The sequence below is a fragment of the Lissotriton helveticus genome, chromosome 3_1 (genome assembly GCF_964261635.1).
Source record: "Lissotriton helveticus chromosome 3_1, aLisHel1.1, whole genome shotgun sequence".
NCBI lineage: Eukaryota > Metazoa > Chordata > Amphibia > Caudata > Salamandridae > Lissotriton > Lissotriton helveticus.
In genome coordinates this window covers 297,357,803-297,375,156 of record NC_136061.1, presented here as the reverse complement: position 1 = coordinate 297,375,156, position 17,354 = coordinate 297,357,803, and the positions used below count along the sequence as shown (strand labels likewise).

Here is a 17,354-nt window from a genome sequence, read left to right as displayed (position 1 = left end):
TGTTGAGCTGTAGGTTCACATGCGCCTCCCACCTCTCTGGACACCTGTATTTGTTGCAGTTCTCATTATGAGGAGTCACCTTACCTCATAACTCGAAAGATTTCTTCGAAGAAAAACAACTTACAAACATCCGGACCCAACACTAGATAGCATGAGTACGCAAAGCATGTGAATCTACAGCAATACATGCCACGAATAGATGCATACTGGGTAAGTAACATAATCCTTTCTCAGCATATAAATTTGCAAGTTCTTGATAGCGTATTTAATCCTGATACGTAAAGAAAAATTATGCATAGAATACTAAATCTGGAGCAATAACTCAACAAGCACCTTGCATAGATATTTATTGCATCATATAGGTTTCACATGCACTCTAATCTACAAATGATGCCCCATGTAATAATTGTAAGCTTTACACTTGTTACTGAGGGACCCTTTCGAGATTTGATGGTTGTCTGTCTTTTTGATCTCATTAAGGAGAGGCCACGTCACCCAAATGGGGAAGTTCATGGTGGAATATCCCCTACCTGCAAATATGTCGTGTGCAGTGATCAAGGCAACATCTTTGGGCTGTGAAGATCTCCTCCTTCCTATAGCATCCATGTTGTCTGTAGAAAACGTATTTATACGTCCAGGTAAGGGGGCAGTCCAAAAGAAAAGATGAATTCTTAGGTTTCCCAAAAATATAAAGTGTATCCAGCGTGTATTTTATTTTAGCAATAGTACATACCCTTTAAAGTAAAATAGCATTGAATTTTAGCAGCATCTGCGTATAGAATTTGTAGGAGCACTGTTGGGAGTTCATGTGATGTGCACAGGTTAGTTTTCTGCAATTGTATTTAGAAATATAGTTCAGTAGAATGGGCTGTCAAAGGCAGGGTCTTTTTTGATCGAACTAGCTCTACTAAATTTACTGTCCCTATTGCACTGATGAGTCAGTGTGCATTATTAACATGGGATGCTACAAACTTGTTATTTCCTTCCTTGTGGTTAAATTGAAACTGCTTAGTACTGTGTGCAAGTTGTATCATTCCCTTTCGCAAACCAGCGATACTCAAATTGCACATGGGAATGCAGTTTGCAATGTGACCTATGTATTAATAGGTTGCATCACAAATTGTCCATTTGCAGAGGGTCTCAAAACAACCTTCCTATTAATGAGGCCGGTCGCAATGCGCATTCCCTGGTAAGGAGCTGCGTATGCAGGGATGAAGACTCGCGGGGCACAGCAGATCTTCCTGCAGTTGATTTCCAAATGAGGATTCTAGTTTTTAATAAAGCAACCCGTGTTCCTTATAGAACATGGTGCAAAAAAAGTGTGTGTGTAGGCGTGTGTGTGTGCGCGCGTAGGCATGTGTGCGTAGGCGTGTGTGCGTAGGCATGTGTGCGTAGGTGTGTGTGCGTAGGTGTGTGTGCTTAGGTGTGTGTGCGTTGGGGGTGTGTGTGTGTGTGTGTGTGTGTGTGGCGTGTGTGTGTGGCGTGTGTGTGTGTGGCGTGGGGCACCCAGGGTACTGATATGATTGGGCCCTTGTCTGTTGCTCACTTCACATCTGAGTGCTGCCTCCTGGGCTTTATGTGGATCAGGGCCTGCCAGACCTCAGATACGTGAGTGAACTATTCCCTATTCATGCCCTTAATCTTACAGGCAGAAACAATGCAGGAATTTCCTTAAGATAATCCATAACAGCAATGTAGACCTTGTCTACATTTTAGTTTTACTTCTTATTGCATTCCCTAAAGGTATTTTTTCCACCAGTTTTTATATGCAACTTATGACACGTATATAGTGCATACTGTGAACTGAGTTGACTCCAGGTGCCTGAATATGTTCAGGGTGTGAGCAGGTGTTTGATAGGGCACAAATCAGAGTTCTGAAGATAAGTCTGAATTGTCTCACAGTGCATGTCTGTGGATCAAAAAGGTGTTCAGACTTCATGCACATACAATCCTTGGCCTCTTTGCACAGTGCTTTGGCCACATATTTGCCAGTAGTAATTGTTAGACGATGGGAAAGTGTGGGTAAGGAGGTACGCAACTGTCGAATTATTGACCGGTCTAAACTGAAATGCAGTGCTTAAAGGTGAGGTGTTGTGTGTGGAGGGATGGTGACGTGAAGGAGCTAAACATACATGCAGCTGGAGTAAGCGGCAAAAAGGTGTGAAGAGGAAAATGGAGCAATGTGAGAAACTCAGATGAAAGATTTCAGAAAGATGTGGGGAGAAAAAAGGGCCCAAGTGGCTAACAGAGTGAGAAACCAAAGAGGAAAGGGCTGTGAAGATGAACAAGAGTGACTGAGGCACTCCAAAACCACGTCACCTTCCACAGACCTTAGCAATTTTTCATTGCTTGTCAATCTTTCAGTATTGAAACATTTTCAATACTAATTATTCACAGCAAAATCATTTTTGTTACTTATTTATTTGATACTGTTAACAATCACTGGCAAATCCAGCAAGTCTGTCTTGTTTTCGGCCCATGTCTGTTGTATTATATATCTGGATGTGATAGAATGAAACTCATAGTACCCACACAGTGGTCATATACAACGCTTTGTAAAGCACATGATTTTAATTGTCATGTTTTAGACGGATGTATGTTGAAACCTCGAAGGCATTTTATCCATATGCATTTACAATGTGGTCCGAACACATCTTTACAACGCATTCCATTACTCCACAAGTCATTACAGCGACTTGCCGTAGGCAAAGTATTGGCGTTGGCACAGTATAATTTACCATTCCAACTCCTGTTGTGCAACAGTTGGGCGAAGTATTGGACTTAAAGTCCAACATCAATCCAACAATGCTTTCTTAAGGCAAGGTGCGGGATAAAGGAACACACTTGTGGTTCGAACCACGTTGTAAAGGCACATGGTGTTTCGAGCTGTGGAGTAAAGTGTGTTTCTTGTTTTAGGCCACACCCTTAATTTCATAGCCCATGCCTTCTTGTAAAGGAAAATAGACTCTGAGAATCGCAGAGCAAACACATACACTTTACTGACAGTTCATTAGCATCCAAGTGATTCGTTCTTATAGCGCTTAATGTTGTATCCTTTTGAAGAGCTTTAAATAATGAATGTAATAATAAATCACTAAGGTACGTGTCCGCTTCTTTTATTCTCACTGCCACAGCATGTTATTCGCCTTTCTAAGATGGCCTACTGGTATTTTTTTCTGCTATGAGCTTCTCTAAAAGCCAACAGTGGCCAAGCCCAGTCTCATACTGTTGGCCAGTGTGTTATCTGTAGAGGCAAATGTATATCTGCCACTGACTATAAGGCCACTACCACAATATAGGGCTCAGTACAGGTCTTAGAAAATTATTCCCATGCTCAACCCTTGGTAGTTTGGCTGTGAGCTTGTAGGCATAACTTCAAAGACAGATATGTAAAGCATTTAAAAACACCAATTCAGTAAATAATTAAGGCACAACACTCAACAAAAATTCAACATAAATTTATAAAAATAGGGAATATTTGTATCTTTTTAAATGACACCAAAACAAAACAAAACCAATGTAGGGAGCCAGTGATATGAATTTTTAAAGATTTAGCACTGTACATCACAAAAGCGACTATTGGGAAATCTGTTCGCGCTAGACCGTGTCAAAGTTTCAGGCCGATCGCAATGGAGCCCTGCACAGCTACCCCTCGCAGTAGGTCTCGGTCAAACGTTTTACCTTCTGACTTAGAAACTTATCTGGAGATTTTCTTCCCGGGGTCCCTCAAAGCTCTCAGCCAGTGTGGATTTGCTGAGGGTTCGGGGGCTTGCCTTGCCATGAGCTCCCAGTCAAACTTGTGGTAGTCCGACCTCATGAGCTTTCCAGTGGGACGAACCAGGCCAGCTCGTGGTTGAAGGTGGGCAGCTTGGCTCTTGCGATTGGTCCCGGTCACCTTTCCTTTGTTTAGACTTAGAAACTTTTACAGAGCTTTTTCTTCCGGGATCCCTTGATGCTTTTCACCAGGCTGGATTCGGTGAGGGTTTGCCGGCTTGGGTTTAAGCCTACTCACGGTCAAACTCTGGAAGTCGGACTTCCGGAGCTTTTCAGCGGCATGAACCTGGACAGCAGGCCGGCTCATGGTTGATGTTCGCCGGCTTGGCTGGCCAGGTCAAGTCGGTCAACTTCTGGAGCTTTTTTTCAAAGTTGTGCCAAAACCATTGAAACTTCTTCCTGAAGTTCCCCGAGGAGTCCCAAAGTGTCCAAAACCTACTCCAAGGGCCTGAAAGCTCCAAGATGGTTCTTGAAAGTTTTCCGCAATCCACTTGGACAAAACCCTTACAAATCCACTGTTAATACGCCAGGTTGAGTATTCTTGGTGGGGATGTTCCAGGTTAGATAGTTAACCTGTCGCTTGCAGGGAGTCCTCTCTTAGTCATTTTGTGCAAGGTTGTCCACAGGGCTGTAGTTCTGGATTGTGCAGAAGGCGCAGTCTTTAGAGTGGAGGGCCCAGTTGGTGCAAATCAAACTTCTCAGCATGGACCCTTCTCTCTTTCAAGTAGCAGATCTGAGACACTTTGCCCCTCTCAGATACTTATTCCAAGTTCCCTGGGTCAAGCAGAAGGGCACTCATGTCCAATGAGGTTGCAGGACAACACCCCAGGGTATGACCACATCCTCCAATGTCTGGCACTATTTCCTCCCAGAGGGCACCATTTCTCCAAAATTCATCATGGCTGATTTTCTAGCAGGGAGAGCTCGCTAAACACAACTCTAGGATGGTTAATCTCCATGGTCTCCCCCTTGCACCTGCTCATTCCTTCCTTAATCCTACTGTCTTTCTGGGTTCAAAGAGGAGAGGGGTAAATGAAACTGCTTTCTTATGCCTGTCTCCTCCTTCCACTTTATATTGTGCTTGAGGCAGTTTAACTGTAGATCACATGCTTTGAATACACCTGCCATCTAATGTTGGGTCCGGATGTTTGCAAGTTGTTTTTCTTCTAAGAAATCTTTCCAGTCAAGAGGTAAGTGACTACTCCTTTCAGTGATAGTGCGCATGGGCATCGACTCCATTGTTAGAGTGTTTTATTCCGCCATCTGGACGTGTATTTCTGTGCACCAGTTCGAAGCCGCACTTCGGGTACCCCTCGGTGCACAATCCATCTACCCGAGTCAGTTTTGTTTCTAACGCGCATCGCACTTCTCCGCATATCGTATGCATCAAGGCTAACCTCTCTTTCGATTGAAGATCTTCAGGAAAGCTGTCCGGCCTAACCGCGTCGGTCCACTTCGCAGTCGATGGTATGGACTCCATTCAAATTCTGCCCACGTTGCCATGCCAAGTATCCACCCACTTGCACGAAGTGTGCAGCTTATGGTTGTCTCCTGAGCACAATGAACAGGACTGCTACGCGTGATGATCGTTCCGATCGTCTGGCTTGACGTCGCCAGAAAAAGAGTCGAATACACGCCGAATATCTACGGCAAAGGATCCAAGCACGAATTTGATGCACAAATGGCTAAGGAAGAACTAGAAGAACTTGTCTCCATTCCAGAATCTGACTCCGAAATAGAAGAAGACTTGCCACAAGGTCAACGTCCCATGAGTACTGAATGCCCCTTAACCCAAACTCCAACTCAGCCGAACAAAAGGCTTTGGGCCCACCCCCGCCTTCGGGTCACGGTCGGCACCGACAAGATGTTTCTGACGCCCTGCCCTCCGGCTCGGCACCAAAACACGTCAAAAGCCTTCCGGCTCGGGATCGAGTCGGCCAAAATATGGCACCGAGCTGAAACCTTCAGGCTCGAAGGCGGTAACCGCTTTGAAGCCGAAATCATTGACACAGAAAACTAAGCCTCCTCCGGCACCGAACCTACCCGCGCCGAAAAGTCATTCTACCCCAGCACCAAAATCCTCTGTTCCGAAACTTAAAACTGTTCCTCCAAAGCTGCAGGATCTGATTTCCAATACCCCAACACCCAAATCGGACCCAAAACAAAAGGAACTTTATATAAATCCAGATACAGGACTAAATCACCTCAAAAACACAAACCTGAGTCAGAGGACACCTCTTACTATATTCCTTTTGAAGAGGAAGAATCTAGGTACTAACCCCTCCCCTCCTCCGCCACCATGTTCCCCTACACCAACTTATCCACCCTTGCATCATTTACTGGTTACGCCAACTAACTCTCCACCACCACCTGATGATGATGATGGAGATGGAAGGGACAATTTTTTACCGATAAACCCCTGGAAGGAATATAAGAGAGATTCACCTACAGATAACGACCCAGATCTTTACCATGTAAAGCCTTCCCCTCCTGACGATAAGAGGATATCTAGAATTACTTGCTAGAGCTGCTAGAGCTGCAGAATATCATTGGGTGCAGTTAAATAAGGGCTCTCCAGGTGAAGATTTCCAATTTGAAACGCTCAGTAGCACACAAAGGACGAGCAACACTCTACCCATGCTTAAAGGTATGATGAGTCTTGCCGATGATATCTTTAAAGATCCAGTGCGTGCTCGTATTCTCACCTCCAGAATTGATAAAAAAATATAAGCCTGCTCCCTAAGATCCATTCTTTATTAAAGGACAGTTACCACTAGACTCCTTGGTGTTCTTTAATGCCTGTGAACTGGCCAATTCACAGACTACAGGGGATGGTACACTCCCAAACAAATACTCAAACTATTAGATGCCTCCGATAAACAAATAGCCGCCCTAGCAGCCCTAGCAGCAAATCATTGGTGCATTGCCAGCACCCAGGACCTGCTAGCCATATATGATGGGGCACACTGGGATGAAATTGAGCAGTTGCTACAATACCTCCCAGACGAGCACAAAGCAAAAGCCCAGGATTTAGTCCAGGAAGGGAAGTTCATAGCCAATTCCTCAATTTGATGCGCTTTGGATGCTGCAGACACTGCAGCTAGAGAGATCAACACTACTGTGTTTTTAAGGAGACATGCATGGTTGAGGAGTTCTGGTGTCAAACCCGAAGTACAACAGTCTATTTTAAATACTCCTTTTGACAAGAAACATCTCTTTGGGCTCAAAATACATAAGTCATTGGAAAAAATGAAGAAAGACACAGAAGTAGCCAAGTCTATGGGAGCTTTTCAGTCTCCCTATAATCGGGCTCCTTTCGTCGCTCCTTCTACTGCGGAGGGGCGAAAACCATGTCCTCAGACAATACTGCCGCCTCCTACAAAGGCAACAGTCAATCTTCCTCTACAAGGGGCTTCGTTAGAGGGGGATACAGAGGCAACAACAACAAAGGTCAAAGTAGAGGTTCCACACCACGTAATTCAATCAATCAATCAGAGTACTTGTAAAGCGCGCTACTTACCCATATGGGTCTCAAGGCGCTGGGGGGGGCGCTACTGCTCGAAGAGCCAGGTCTTGAGGAGTCTTCTGAAGGTGAGTAGGTCTTGGGTCTGCCGTAGGTGTCTTGGCGGCGATGTAGGAGAAGGATCTGCCACCGGAGGTTGTTTGTTGGATGCGGGGGACAGCGGCGAGCGCGAGGCTGGCGGAGCGGAGCTGGCGGGTGGGGGTGTAGAAGCTGAGTCTGCTGTTCAGGTAGGCTGGTCCGGCATTGTAGAGTTCTTTGTGTGCGTGGGTGAGGAGTTTGAAGGTGATCCTCTTGTCGACGGGGAGCTAGTGTAGGACTCTCAGGTGGGAGGTGATGTGGCTGTTGCGGGGGATGTTGACGATCAGTCGGGCGGAGGCATTTTGGATGCGTTGTAGTCGTCATATATGTTTGGCTGGGATTCCTGCGTAGAGTGCATTGCCGTAGTCCAGTCTGCTGCTGACGAGGGCCTGTGTAACCGTTCTTCTTGTTTCAGTCGGGATCCACTTGTAGATCCTGCGGAGCATGCGGAGGGTGTAGTAGCAGGAGGAGGAGACAGCGTTGACCTGTTTAGACATGGAGATGGAGGAGTCGAGGATGAATCCTAGGCTGCGTGCATGGTCGGTGGGTGTTGGTGCTGTTCCCAGTGTCGCGGCCACCAGGAGTCGTCCCAGGCTGAGGGGGTGGGTCCGAGGATGAGGACCTCCGTCTTGTCCGAGTTTAGTTTCAGACGGCTGCTCCTCGTCCAGTCGGCGACTGCCTTCATTCCCTCGTGGAGGTTGGTTTTGGCGGTGTGCGGGTCCTTGGTGAGGAAGAGGATGAGCTGGGTGTCGTCGGCGTAGGAGATGATGTTGAGGTCGTGATGTCGGGCCACTTGTGCGAGGGGAGCCATGTAGACATAGAACAGCGTCGGGCTGAGGGATGAGCCCTGGGGGACGCCGCAGATGATGTCGGTGGCTTCGGATGGGAAGTGCGGGAGGCAGATGCTCTGGGTTCTGCCAGAGAGGAAGGACATGGTCCAGCCAAGGGCCTTCTCTTGGATTCCGGCTTCTAGGAGGTCTTTAGAGTGCGATGGCAGACCGTGTCGAAGGCTCCTGACAGGTCCAGGAGGATGTGGGCTGATGTTTCGCCGATGTCTAGTTGGCGCCTGATGTCGTCTGTGGCATCAATGAGGGTTGTCTCGGTGCTGTGGTTTCGTCTGAACCCGGACTGGGACGGGTCCAAGATGTTGTGCAGGTGGTGGGCCAGTTGCATGTTGACGATTTTCTCGATGACCTTCGCCAGGAACGGGAGCAAGGAGATGGGCCGGAAGTTTTTGAGGTCCTTGGGGTCCGCCTTGGGCTTCTTGAGGAGGGCATTGATTTCGGCGTGCTTCCAGCTTTCTGGAAATGCCGCTGTTTCGAAAGAGATGTTGATGACCTTCCTTTGTTGGGTTGCGATGGCTGTATCTGCTTTATTGAATACGTGGTGGGGGCGATCCTGAGTGGATGGAGTTCATGACCTTGCGTGTCTCGTCGTCGTTGACGTTGGACCAGGAGGTCAGGGGGTTGGCGCTGGTGGTGTTCACAGGGGAGGTGGAGTCTGGCGAGGTTGGGGCTGTCGTGGTGTTGAAGCTGTCATGGATGTCAGCGATCTTGCGGTGGAAGAAGATGGCTAGTGAGTCGCACAGTTCTTGTGAGGGCGGTATGTCGTTGGCGCTGGGGTTGGAGAGTTCCTTTACGATGCTGAAGAGCTCCTTGCTGTTGTGTGCGTTGTTATCCAGGTGGTCTTTGAATGAGGATCACACCCTTCCCCAACAAGCAGTGACATGCCTACACTTCCCCGATTATCTAACTCCTGTCGGGGGATGTCTTGTACAATTCCTCCCCATTTGGCAATCTATCACCACAGACAAATGGTTGTTAGGAATTATCCAACATGGTTATTGCCTGGAGCTTACCAACAGTCCTCCAAACATTCCACCACGCTCTCACAAAATGTCACCAGAACATTTACATCTACTTCAGCAAGAGGTACAGTCTCGCTTGTCCAAAGGAGCCATAGAACCTGTGCTGTTACAAAATTAAGGGACTGGCTTGTACTCCCTGTACTTTCTCATCCCCAAAAAGGATGGCTCCTTGAGACCTATTCTAGACCTCCTAGAACTAAACCTCTACATACTTTCAGTGCATTTCCACATGGTGACACTTCAACAAGTACTCCCACTTCTACAGCAGAGCGATTTTATGTCTACTCTAGACTTAAAAGATGCATATATATATATATATATAGACCGATTCAAAGTACTTCCGTTTGGAGTCACCACCACTGCTCCCAGGGTATTTACCAAACATCTGGCAGTAGTCGCAGCACATCTGAGAAGATAACACATCTATGTCTTCTCATACCTGGGCGACTAGCTTATCAAAGCTAGCACTTACCAAATGTGTCTCCAACACACTCAAACCACTATTCACTCACTTCACCAACTAGTGTTTACAGTGAATGCTTTAAAGTCTGATCTACAGCCTTTCAACACACAAACGTATCTGGGATCCACAATAGACGCTCACAAAGCTATAGCCTCTCCCAATACAGCCAGGATTCACAGTATTCAGTCCCTTCTCACTCAATTTCAGCCCAAGCAATCATTGCCAGCAAAAGTAATTATACAACTGGTAGGTATGATGGCATCTTGCATTATACTTGTTCCCCATGCAAGATTTCACATGCGTCCCCTTCAAGAATGCTTAGCAAGTCAGTGGAAACAGTCGCAGGGTCAGTTGACCGATCTAGTGTTGGGCGATGGCCGCACCCATCGCTCTCTGCAGTGGTGGAACTCACAAAATATATCCAAAGTGCGCCCCTTTCTCGACCATGTTCCACAGACAGTGCTAACAGCAGATGCATCGCTGACTGGTTGGGGCGCTCACCTACAAAGTCATGCAATCCAAGGATTATGGACTCTAAAGTACAAGAGCCTCCATTTAAATCTCCTAGAGCTACTAGCAGTGTTTCTAGTGCTCAAAGCCTTTCAAACTCACCTAATAGGCAAAACTGTCTTAGTCCGCACAGACAACATGACAGCTATGTATTATATACAAAAACGGGGGGGGGGCGGGACACACTCTCCAGCTGTCGCGCCTAGCACAAGCCATTTGGAAATGGGACAAACATCAAAAAATTGATTTCCTAGCAGAACATCTTCCAGGAGTAACAATCAAATTGCAGATCTTCTCATCAGACAGAGACCGCAAATCCACGAGTGGGAACTTCATCCCCAAATTCTTCTTTATTACTTTCAGAAATGTGGATTTCCTCATATAGACCTGTTTGCCACAGCTCAAAATGCCCAAGCTTCGCCTCCAGGTTCCCACACCCGCTCTCCAAAGTCAATGGCCCATGGATGAACTGGGTCAGGGATATTTGGCTAAGCTTTTCCGCCTCTCCCACTCATTCCGCTGGTAGTTCCGAATCTCATCCAATCATCCCTCAAACTCATTCTCATAGCTCCCATATGGGCACGTCAACCTTGGTTGACCACCCTGGTAGAGCTCTCAGTAGTTCCACACTAAAAGCTGCATCTCAGCTCCAGTCTCTCACTTAGAGCCATGGAGAAATCAGGCATCCAAATCGCAAGGAACTCAACCTAGCAATTTGGCTCCTGAAGTCTTAGAGTTTAGTTACTTACAATTACCACCAGACTGTATGAATATCTTAAAGGAGGGTAGGAAACCTACTACTAGGGCATGTTATGCAGCAAAGTGGAAACGATTTGTTAAATACTTAAACAATATCAATCCCCTTGATGCTTTAGTGCAAAACATAATCGGTTATCTCTTACACTTACAGCAATCTGGATTATCCTACACAGCCATTTGATTGCATTTAGCAGCAGTAGCTGCATACTTACAAAACAGTCAACACTTATCTCTATTTGAAGTACTAGTGATTAAAGCCTTTATGGAAGGACTAAAAAGAGTAATACCACCAAGAGCTCCACCTGCACCAGTATGGAACTTAAACATAGTCCTTAGGAGCCTAATGGGACCACCTTTTGAACCAATGCACACGTGTCAGCTACAATTTCTCTCATGGAAGGTTGCTTTTCTTATTACAATCACTTCCTTAAAGAGAGTTGATGAACTCCAGGCACTAACCTTACAGGAGCCTTTCTTTCAGACAGTGCTTCTTCGAACCAATCCCAAATTTGTTCCTAAAGTGTTTTCTGCTTTTCACATCAATCAATCAGTTGAGTTACTCATGTTCTATCCTAAACCTGATTCTGTAACAGAACCAGCTGTACACACACTAGATGTTAGAAGACCTCTACTATATTATTTGGGAAGAACAAAAGATTTTCGTAAGACAAAACAGCTCATTGTTGCTTTTTTGCCACCACACAAAGGCAATACCAGTTCTAAATCAGGCATGCAAGATGGATCGTGAAATGTATCCAAACATGTTATCTGAAAGCGAAAAGAACCTTGACAATACCCCCTAGCGTGCATTTCACCTGCAAAATAGAGGCTACTATGGCTTTCTTAGGAAATATTCCCCAGCTGACATCTGTAAGGCAGCAACATGGTCTACACCTCACACATTCACCAAACACTATTGTGTAGATGTAGCGAGGCAACAAGCTAATATAGGCCAGGTAGTACTTAAAACACTTTTTCAAACAACTGCGGCAGTTACAGGTTAGCCACCACTTTGGAAGTTTACTGCTGTATAGTCTATGCAAAGCATGTGGTCTACAGCTCACATGCCTCGAACTGATAATGTTACTTATCCAGTAAGCATCTGTTCTTGGCATATAGAGCTGTAGATTCACATGCGCCCACCTGCCTCCCCAGGTACCTATACCTTTTGTAGTTTTCTTACTTTATATACATACGCATGGACATCATTATTCTACATTTACTAACTCCATTCTCACCCTCTGCGGTAAAACAATCTAACAATGGAGTCGATGCCCATGCGTACTATCACCAAAAGGAGGAGTCACCTACCTCATGACTGGAAAGACTTCTTCGAAGAAAAACAATTTGCAAATATCCAGACCCAACACTAGATGGCAGGAGTATGCAAAGCATGTGAATCTACAGCTCTACATGCCAAGAACAGATGCTTACTGGATAAGTAACATTATCCTTACAACCCCTCCCTCTGCTCTGACATTCCTGTGTAGCAGCACCCTGCCCTCCCAGAAGAGCTGTCTAACTCCAGGGGCTATTTATCACCTCCTCAAAGGAGCCTGGGTAATTCACTTAACTCTGACCAATCAGGACAGACCATTGGAAGACTGAATTTTGGCTAGCAGACAAGAAAGTCTTTACTCCTTTTCTGTACACTTTAGGAGAAATTCAACAATACCATATTGTTGGATTTATCAATACCATTGTAGGAAGTCTTTGAATGGCATTTGTATGATTCTCCTAGCGAGGACTTATTAGTTAATAACTTCCTGCCATGTTAACCTATGTCGTAGGGGATTTCCAATGGGAAAAGTGACTTGGGCCATTTTTCCATCACCAGGGCGTATAAAAAATATATTTTATACGGACCCTTGCTATATCTGCAAGACCCCCACCTCTTGTGCACCTAGGGGAGGCTTTAGGGGCTCAGAATAGGTACAAATATTGCAGTTCCTCACTCAACATTGCTAGTAGCACAAAAGTGTTTTTTATGAAGCACTTTATCACAGTGTGGGAAGTGAAATGTGAACGTTCACTTAACCCATGGCATATAAAACTAATTTTATAAGAGTCCTCCATATAAATACCTGACCCACCACACCCTTGGGATACCTAGGGGAGACCTTGGGGATACCAGTATGCCCAAACATTGTAGTTCAAAACTTTTTATGTGCCCCAAACACCAAAGTCGAGTTAGGGCAACAATTGCATTTTAAAAGCAGTCTTGCAACACAGGGCTGCTTTTAAATTGACCTCAGGCATCAGCCAGTGCAGAAAGGGCTGCTGGACTCTAAACTGCCATGCACTATTAGATACTAAAGGTAGTTTCAATACCCCTACCCCATTATGTATTCGGGCCTTACAGGGGAGGTCATGCCAATCACAGGGGTACCCAAACCCACAGTGTACCCCAGTGTATGTAGGCCTTTTCACTGTATTCTAAGTATCGCTTTCTACATAGCACTGGTCGTGGGCCTGGTTAAGCAGAGCCCAGGGTCAGTCAGAATCCGTTACCATCAGTACCAGTCAGCCAAAAAGTTGAGGGATCCTAGGGCACAGGATGATTTTCCAACCCATACCAAGGAAATTAGGCATAGCTGTATAGAATCTTATATCACTGGAGTATGCCTCCTAAGTGCATATACAACACACAATTTGAGCATACATCACAACTTAAATTCATGAGCCTCTCACAAACCTAATTATCCACCAGCTAACACTCCTGTATCAATACAGATATTGACCCCCATACATAACATAACATGACATGACATTTATTTGTAAAGCGCACATTTACCTCTTGGGCACGATAGTGCTGACATAGCATATTTCTTTACTCATACCTAATTACTTACTTGCTCAACCATACCAGTCCATACAACCATACTGAAACGCCTCAAATATGTAAGGGTGTCTGCACGGCTGCAACTGTGCTGTACCTGTTATGTGAGAGAGGAGGCTGCACTGATCCTTCCCGGGCTTTACTTGTTCTATCACAGTAGGATGCTTGTAGAGCTGCTGAAGTGTTTTACATTTTTTACCTGTTTTTTAAAGGAAAGAAACTTGTACTTCCTCCCAGGCTGTACCAGCTCCATGAGGAATTGAACCCTTCACTGCTGATGCCCAGACATAATTGCTTTGTGAGGGGATTCTGTGGTGTAATTCTATGATAATGGAAAGCTTGACAATTGATGTACGTGGTGTATCTGGTCTGTGAGAGTGGAAAACATGCACTGCTAATACAAAGCTGTGCATGTTCGGAGAGTGACACTTGCACTGCTCAGTGTATATTTCACCTATTCTGAGAGAAAGGAAGGTAGTACTGAAGTTACTCATGTTTTAGAAACATTATTCACACCTACCGATGTGTACCTGTCTGTTGATGCCATTCTTGGGCATCTGGCTGGGGTTTTGTACCTTGATTATGAGGATCTAGTAGATATCTAGGCTTTTTCAAAGACTTGTGGAAGGGGTTACCACGTTTCGTAGAGAAAAATACTGGACATTTCTGTGTGTTTTGAGGTTCTGTAAGTACTAGGATACAGAACTTACTTAAAAGTTTGTGTAAAACACTGTGTTTTTACCTCAGTAATTCTGCTTCTATTTGAATTCAAATATTTAGGAATATATTAGACCACTCAAAAACATGTAATGTGTTTTCAGCTTGTAGTCGCTGATTTATGTTTATATTTCTAATGTGAAAATGCTGAATTGTGATGATTTTTGTGTTTATCTGACTTTTCGTGAAAATACTGGTAAGACTAACCTTTGGTCAGAGTTCCAACCTTTTTGAAACAGCTGAAATAGTTAATGCACCTGGGCTACTGCATGTAAAGTTGGATCTCACATTTGTAGTCTAAGTGAGACGGTTTTGTAGGTTAATGCTTTTGTTACAGATCTCTTTGTGTAAACGTTGGTTTCACCTGCTCCCTTCCTTTTGCCTCTCCCTAAAACCCCTTATTTGCTGCATGGGGTTCTGGTGCCGGTGTTGACTTGGACTCAGGTCTCCCTTCCTCTTCTTACCTCAGCCATATTTCATCTTACCTTTTTATTGTTATCTCCCTTCAAGTCAGGCTCGTATGAGTATTGCATTATGATGTCCTGCCACATGCCCAACTTAATGCCAAAATTCCTAGGGCCATCATGGACATAAATTAGCCATAAGCCATCTCTATCTTACGGTGCTTGCTCAGTAACACATCCAGTTTAAGCCATACTTACACATCACCCTACAAGTTCACTCTACATTAGACACTTCTCCTAGCTACATCATACATAATTAACAACTCTAAGCCATCCAGTTAGTTAAGCGCTGCTACTCAAAACACATGTGATCAAGTCACACTTAGCAATTACCCTACAACAATAGTACACAGTAAACACTATGGTGCAAATGGTGACTCTAGGCAGTCATCCACATGCCAGCCAATTGATAGGACACTCGCCCTAGATATCGGTAGGAAATTCAAAAACTACACCATCCACTGGGTGCAAAATCACAATTCTGATAGAGACTTCTAACGTCAAAATGTCTCAACTTGTGAATTTCCCGGGCGCCAGCCAGATTGGATCCAAAAACTTTAAAGCAGTTCCATTGCTTGCCGACAAGTGGCATCAAGCAGCTGTGCATCGGATCCGTCCGTATCTGAATAGGACGTCTGGGTCTCTATATATTCGTGACCTCTGTGTCCTTATATAGGTTCCTTTGTTTCTGTGCCTTCGGAAGCGAATCCGGTGGTAGCAATGCTGTCTCTTGACAGAATGTTCCCTCAGGAAATCATGTTTCCCCGTAAAATTCTGGCAGTGTGAGATATGTGCCCCAAAACTACACAGTTTAAACTGTATTGTGATTGTCAACGGGTGATGTCAGGAACAGACACAAATGAAGTCTGCCTGTGGTGCCTCAGCGCTATGCATATGTCTAGCAAAAACACACTGGTCCCTAGTAACAGTACTATAGATGCAAAGAACCAAATGGCGAATAATATTTATTCAAAGAAGTTTATGAAAAACTATTTCAAGACACATAGCGGCACAGTGAATATTGGTGCAAAATAAACATGCTTGCTGCTCACTTGAGAGCTGATGAGTTCAAGTGACAAATACTGACTAACGAGTGTATCAACAAGCACAAGAACAGGACGGCCATGTTCAGCAAAATCGCACCAATCATATAGGGTGCGTGCTTTTAAAGACAACAGCGTTTCGATCCCAATAAAAATGGTGGGATCATCATCAGGACTCAGGGGGATACAACGAGCCAGAGAGCGAGATTATGAAAGGTGATGCAGTTGCTAAAGGAGGGGGGCCCTGGTGACAACGTTCAGGAACAGAGTGGCTGGGAATGACCTGGGCTGGAAATATGCTGGATATCCAATGGCGTCTCCAATCTGCACGCTGTAGGAATCTCACAGGTGGTCTGGGACTCTAGGATGAGTGCCAGATTCCTTCACTGGGCTCGAGTCAGCCGAAATATGGAGATTCACTGGTAGCGCTAACTGGCAGCATGAAGTCCTTTCTAGCCGGAGTTCTCAAAGGGGCACACAATCGTGCACATCTTGTGCAAAAATGAACCGTAAGGCCCTTTGAGACCCCGCTGCCAATTTGCGTTCACCGAACTCTGAAAGAAGTTGTGGAAGCTGTTCCGAACCCAATCAAGTGCACGTTCTCTGTCCCACTCTGAGAACTGATCCAGAAACCTTTTGACACAGATATTCAGGAGTTCAGATAATTCAAAAAGGCACACAAAAAATATAAGAAAGTCGAGTTCTCTGTTGTACTAGCACTCTCAACACTCTGAGTTGCGTGATTCCCCGAATACCGCTAGGTCTTGGAGCCACTCGACAGAGCGGACTCTACAAGCTCCTACCCTCAACCTCGTTCCTCCTCACAGACAGTCACTGCAGATGAAATGTGTTGTCTGACGTACACCATAATGACCGTTTTCGGTACCCCGCCTAATCCAAGAATTCGAGGTGACCGCCTTTTGGAGGCCCGCATAAGGATCCGTCCCTGATGCCAACTTTGCCACTCAACCTCCACCCGAAATCAGACCTGACTTGCACAACATTTGACGACGTCCCTGGTGCAGAGTTCGACACCATTGGCTAGAGTCCCGACACAGACGTCACCACTGCCTGACCTGGATCTGACAGTCTTAAGAAGCGCACCTGAGGGTCTCGATCTTAACTTACAAATGCAAGAGGAAAAGGCCAAAGTGTTGACAGAGGTTCTTAATCTAACAGCTGTCACTTAGCAACCTCTGCATCCTGCAAGGAGGCCCTAGTAGTACTTGTGGGCACGTGGATGAAACAAGGATCTTGCTCACCAATCAAGAGACAGGTGGCAAGGTAGAAAAGGCCTACTCCCAGGAACACAGACTT

General features: G+C 45.4%; 1 protein-coding gene across 3 annotated transcripts in view; it reads left to right on the top strand.

The window, feature by feature from the left end:
- Nucleotides 1-17,354, top strand: part of DHX40 (DEAH-box helicase 40) — a 418,899-nt gene that overhangs the window by 251,297 nt on the left and 150,248 nt on the right. For all 3 annotated transcript variants that reach the window (XM_078679838.1, XM_078679839.1, XM_078679840.1), the window contains exon 12: nt 481-638. In XM_078679838.1, the coding sequence (XP_078535964.1) occupies nt 481-638 (158 nt within the window). The remainder of the gene's footprint in view (nt 1-480; nt 639-17,354) is intronic.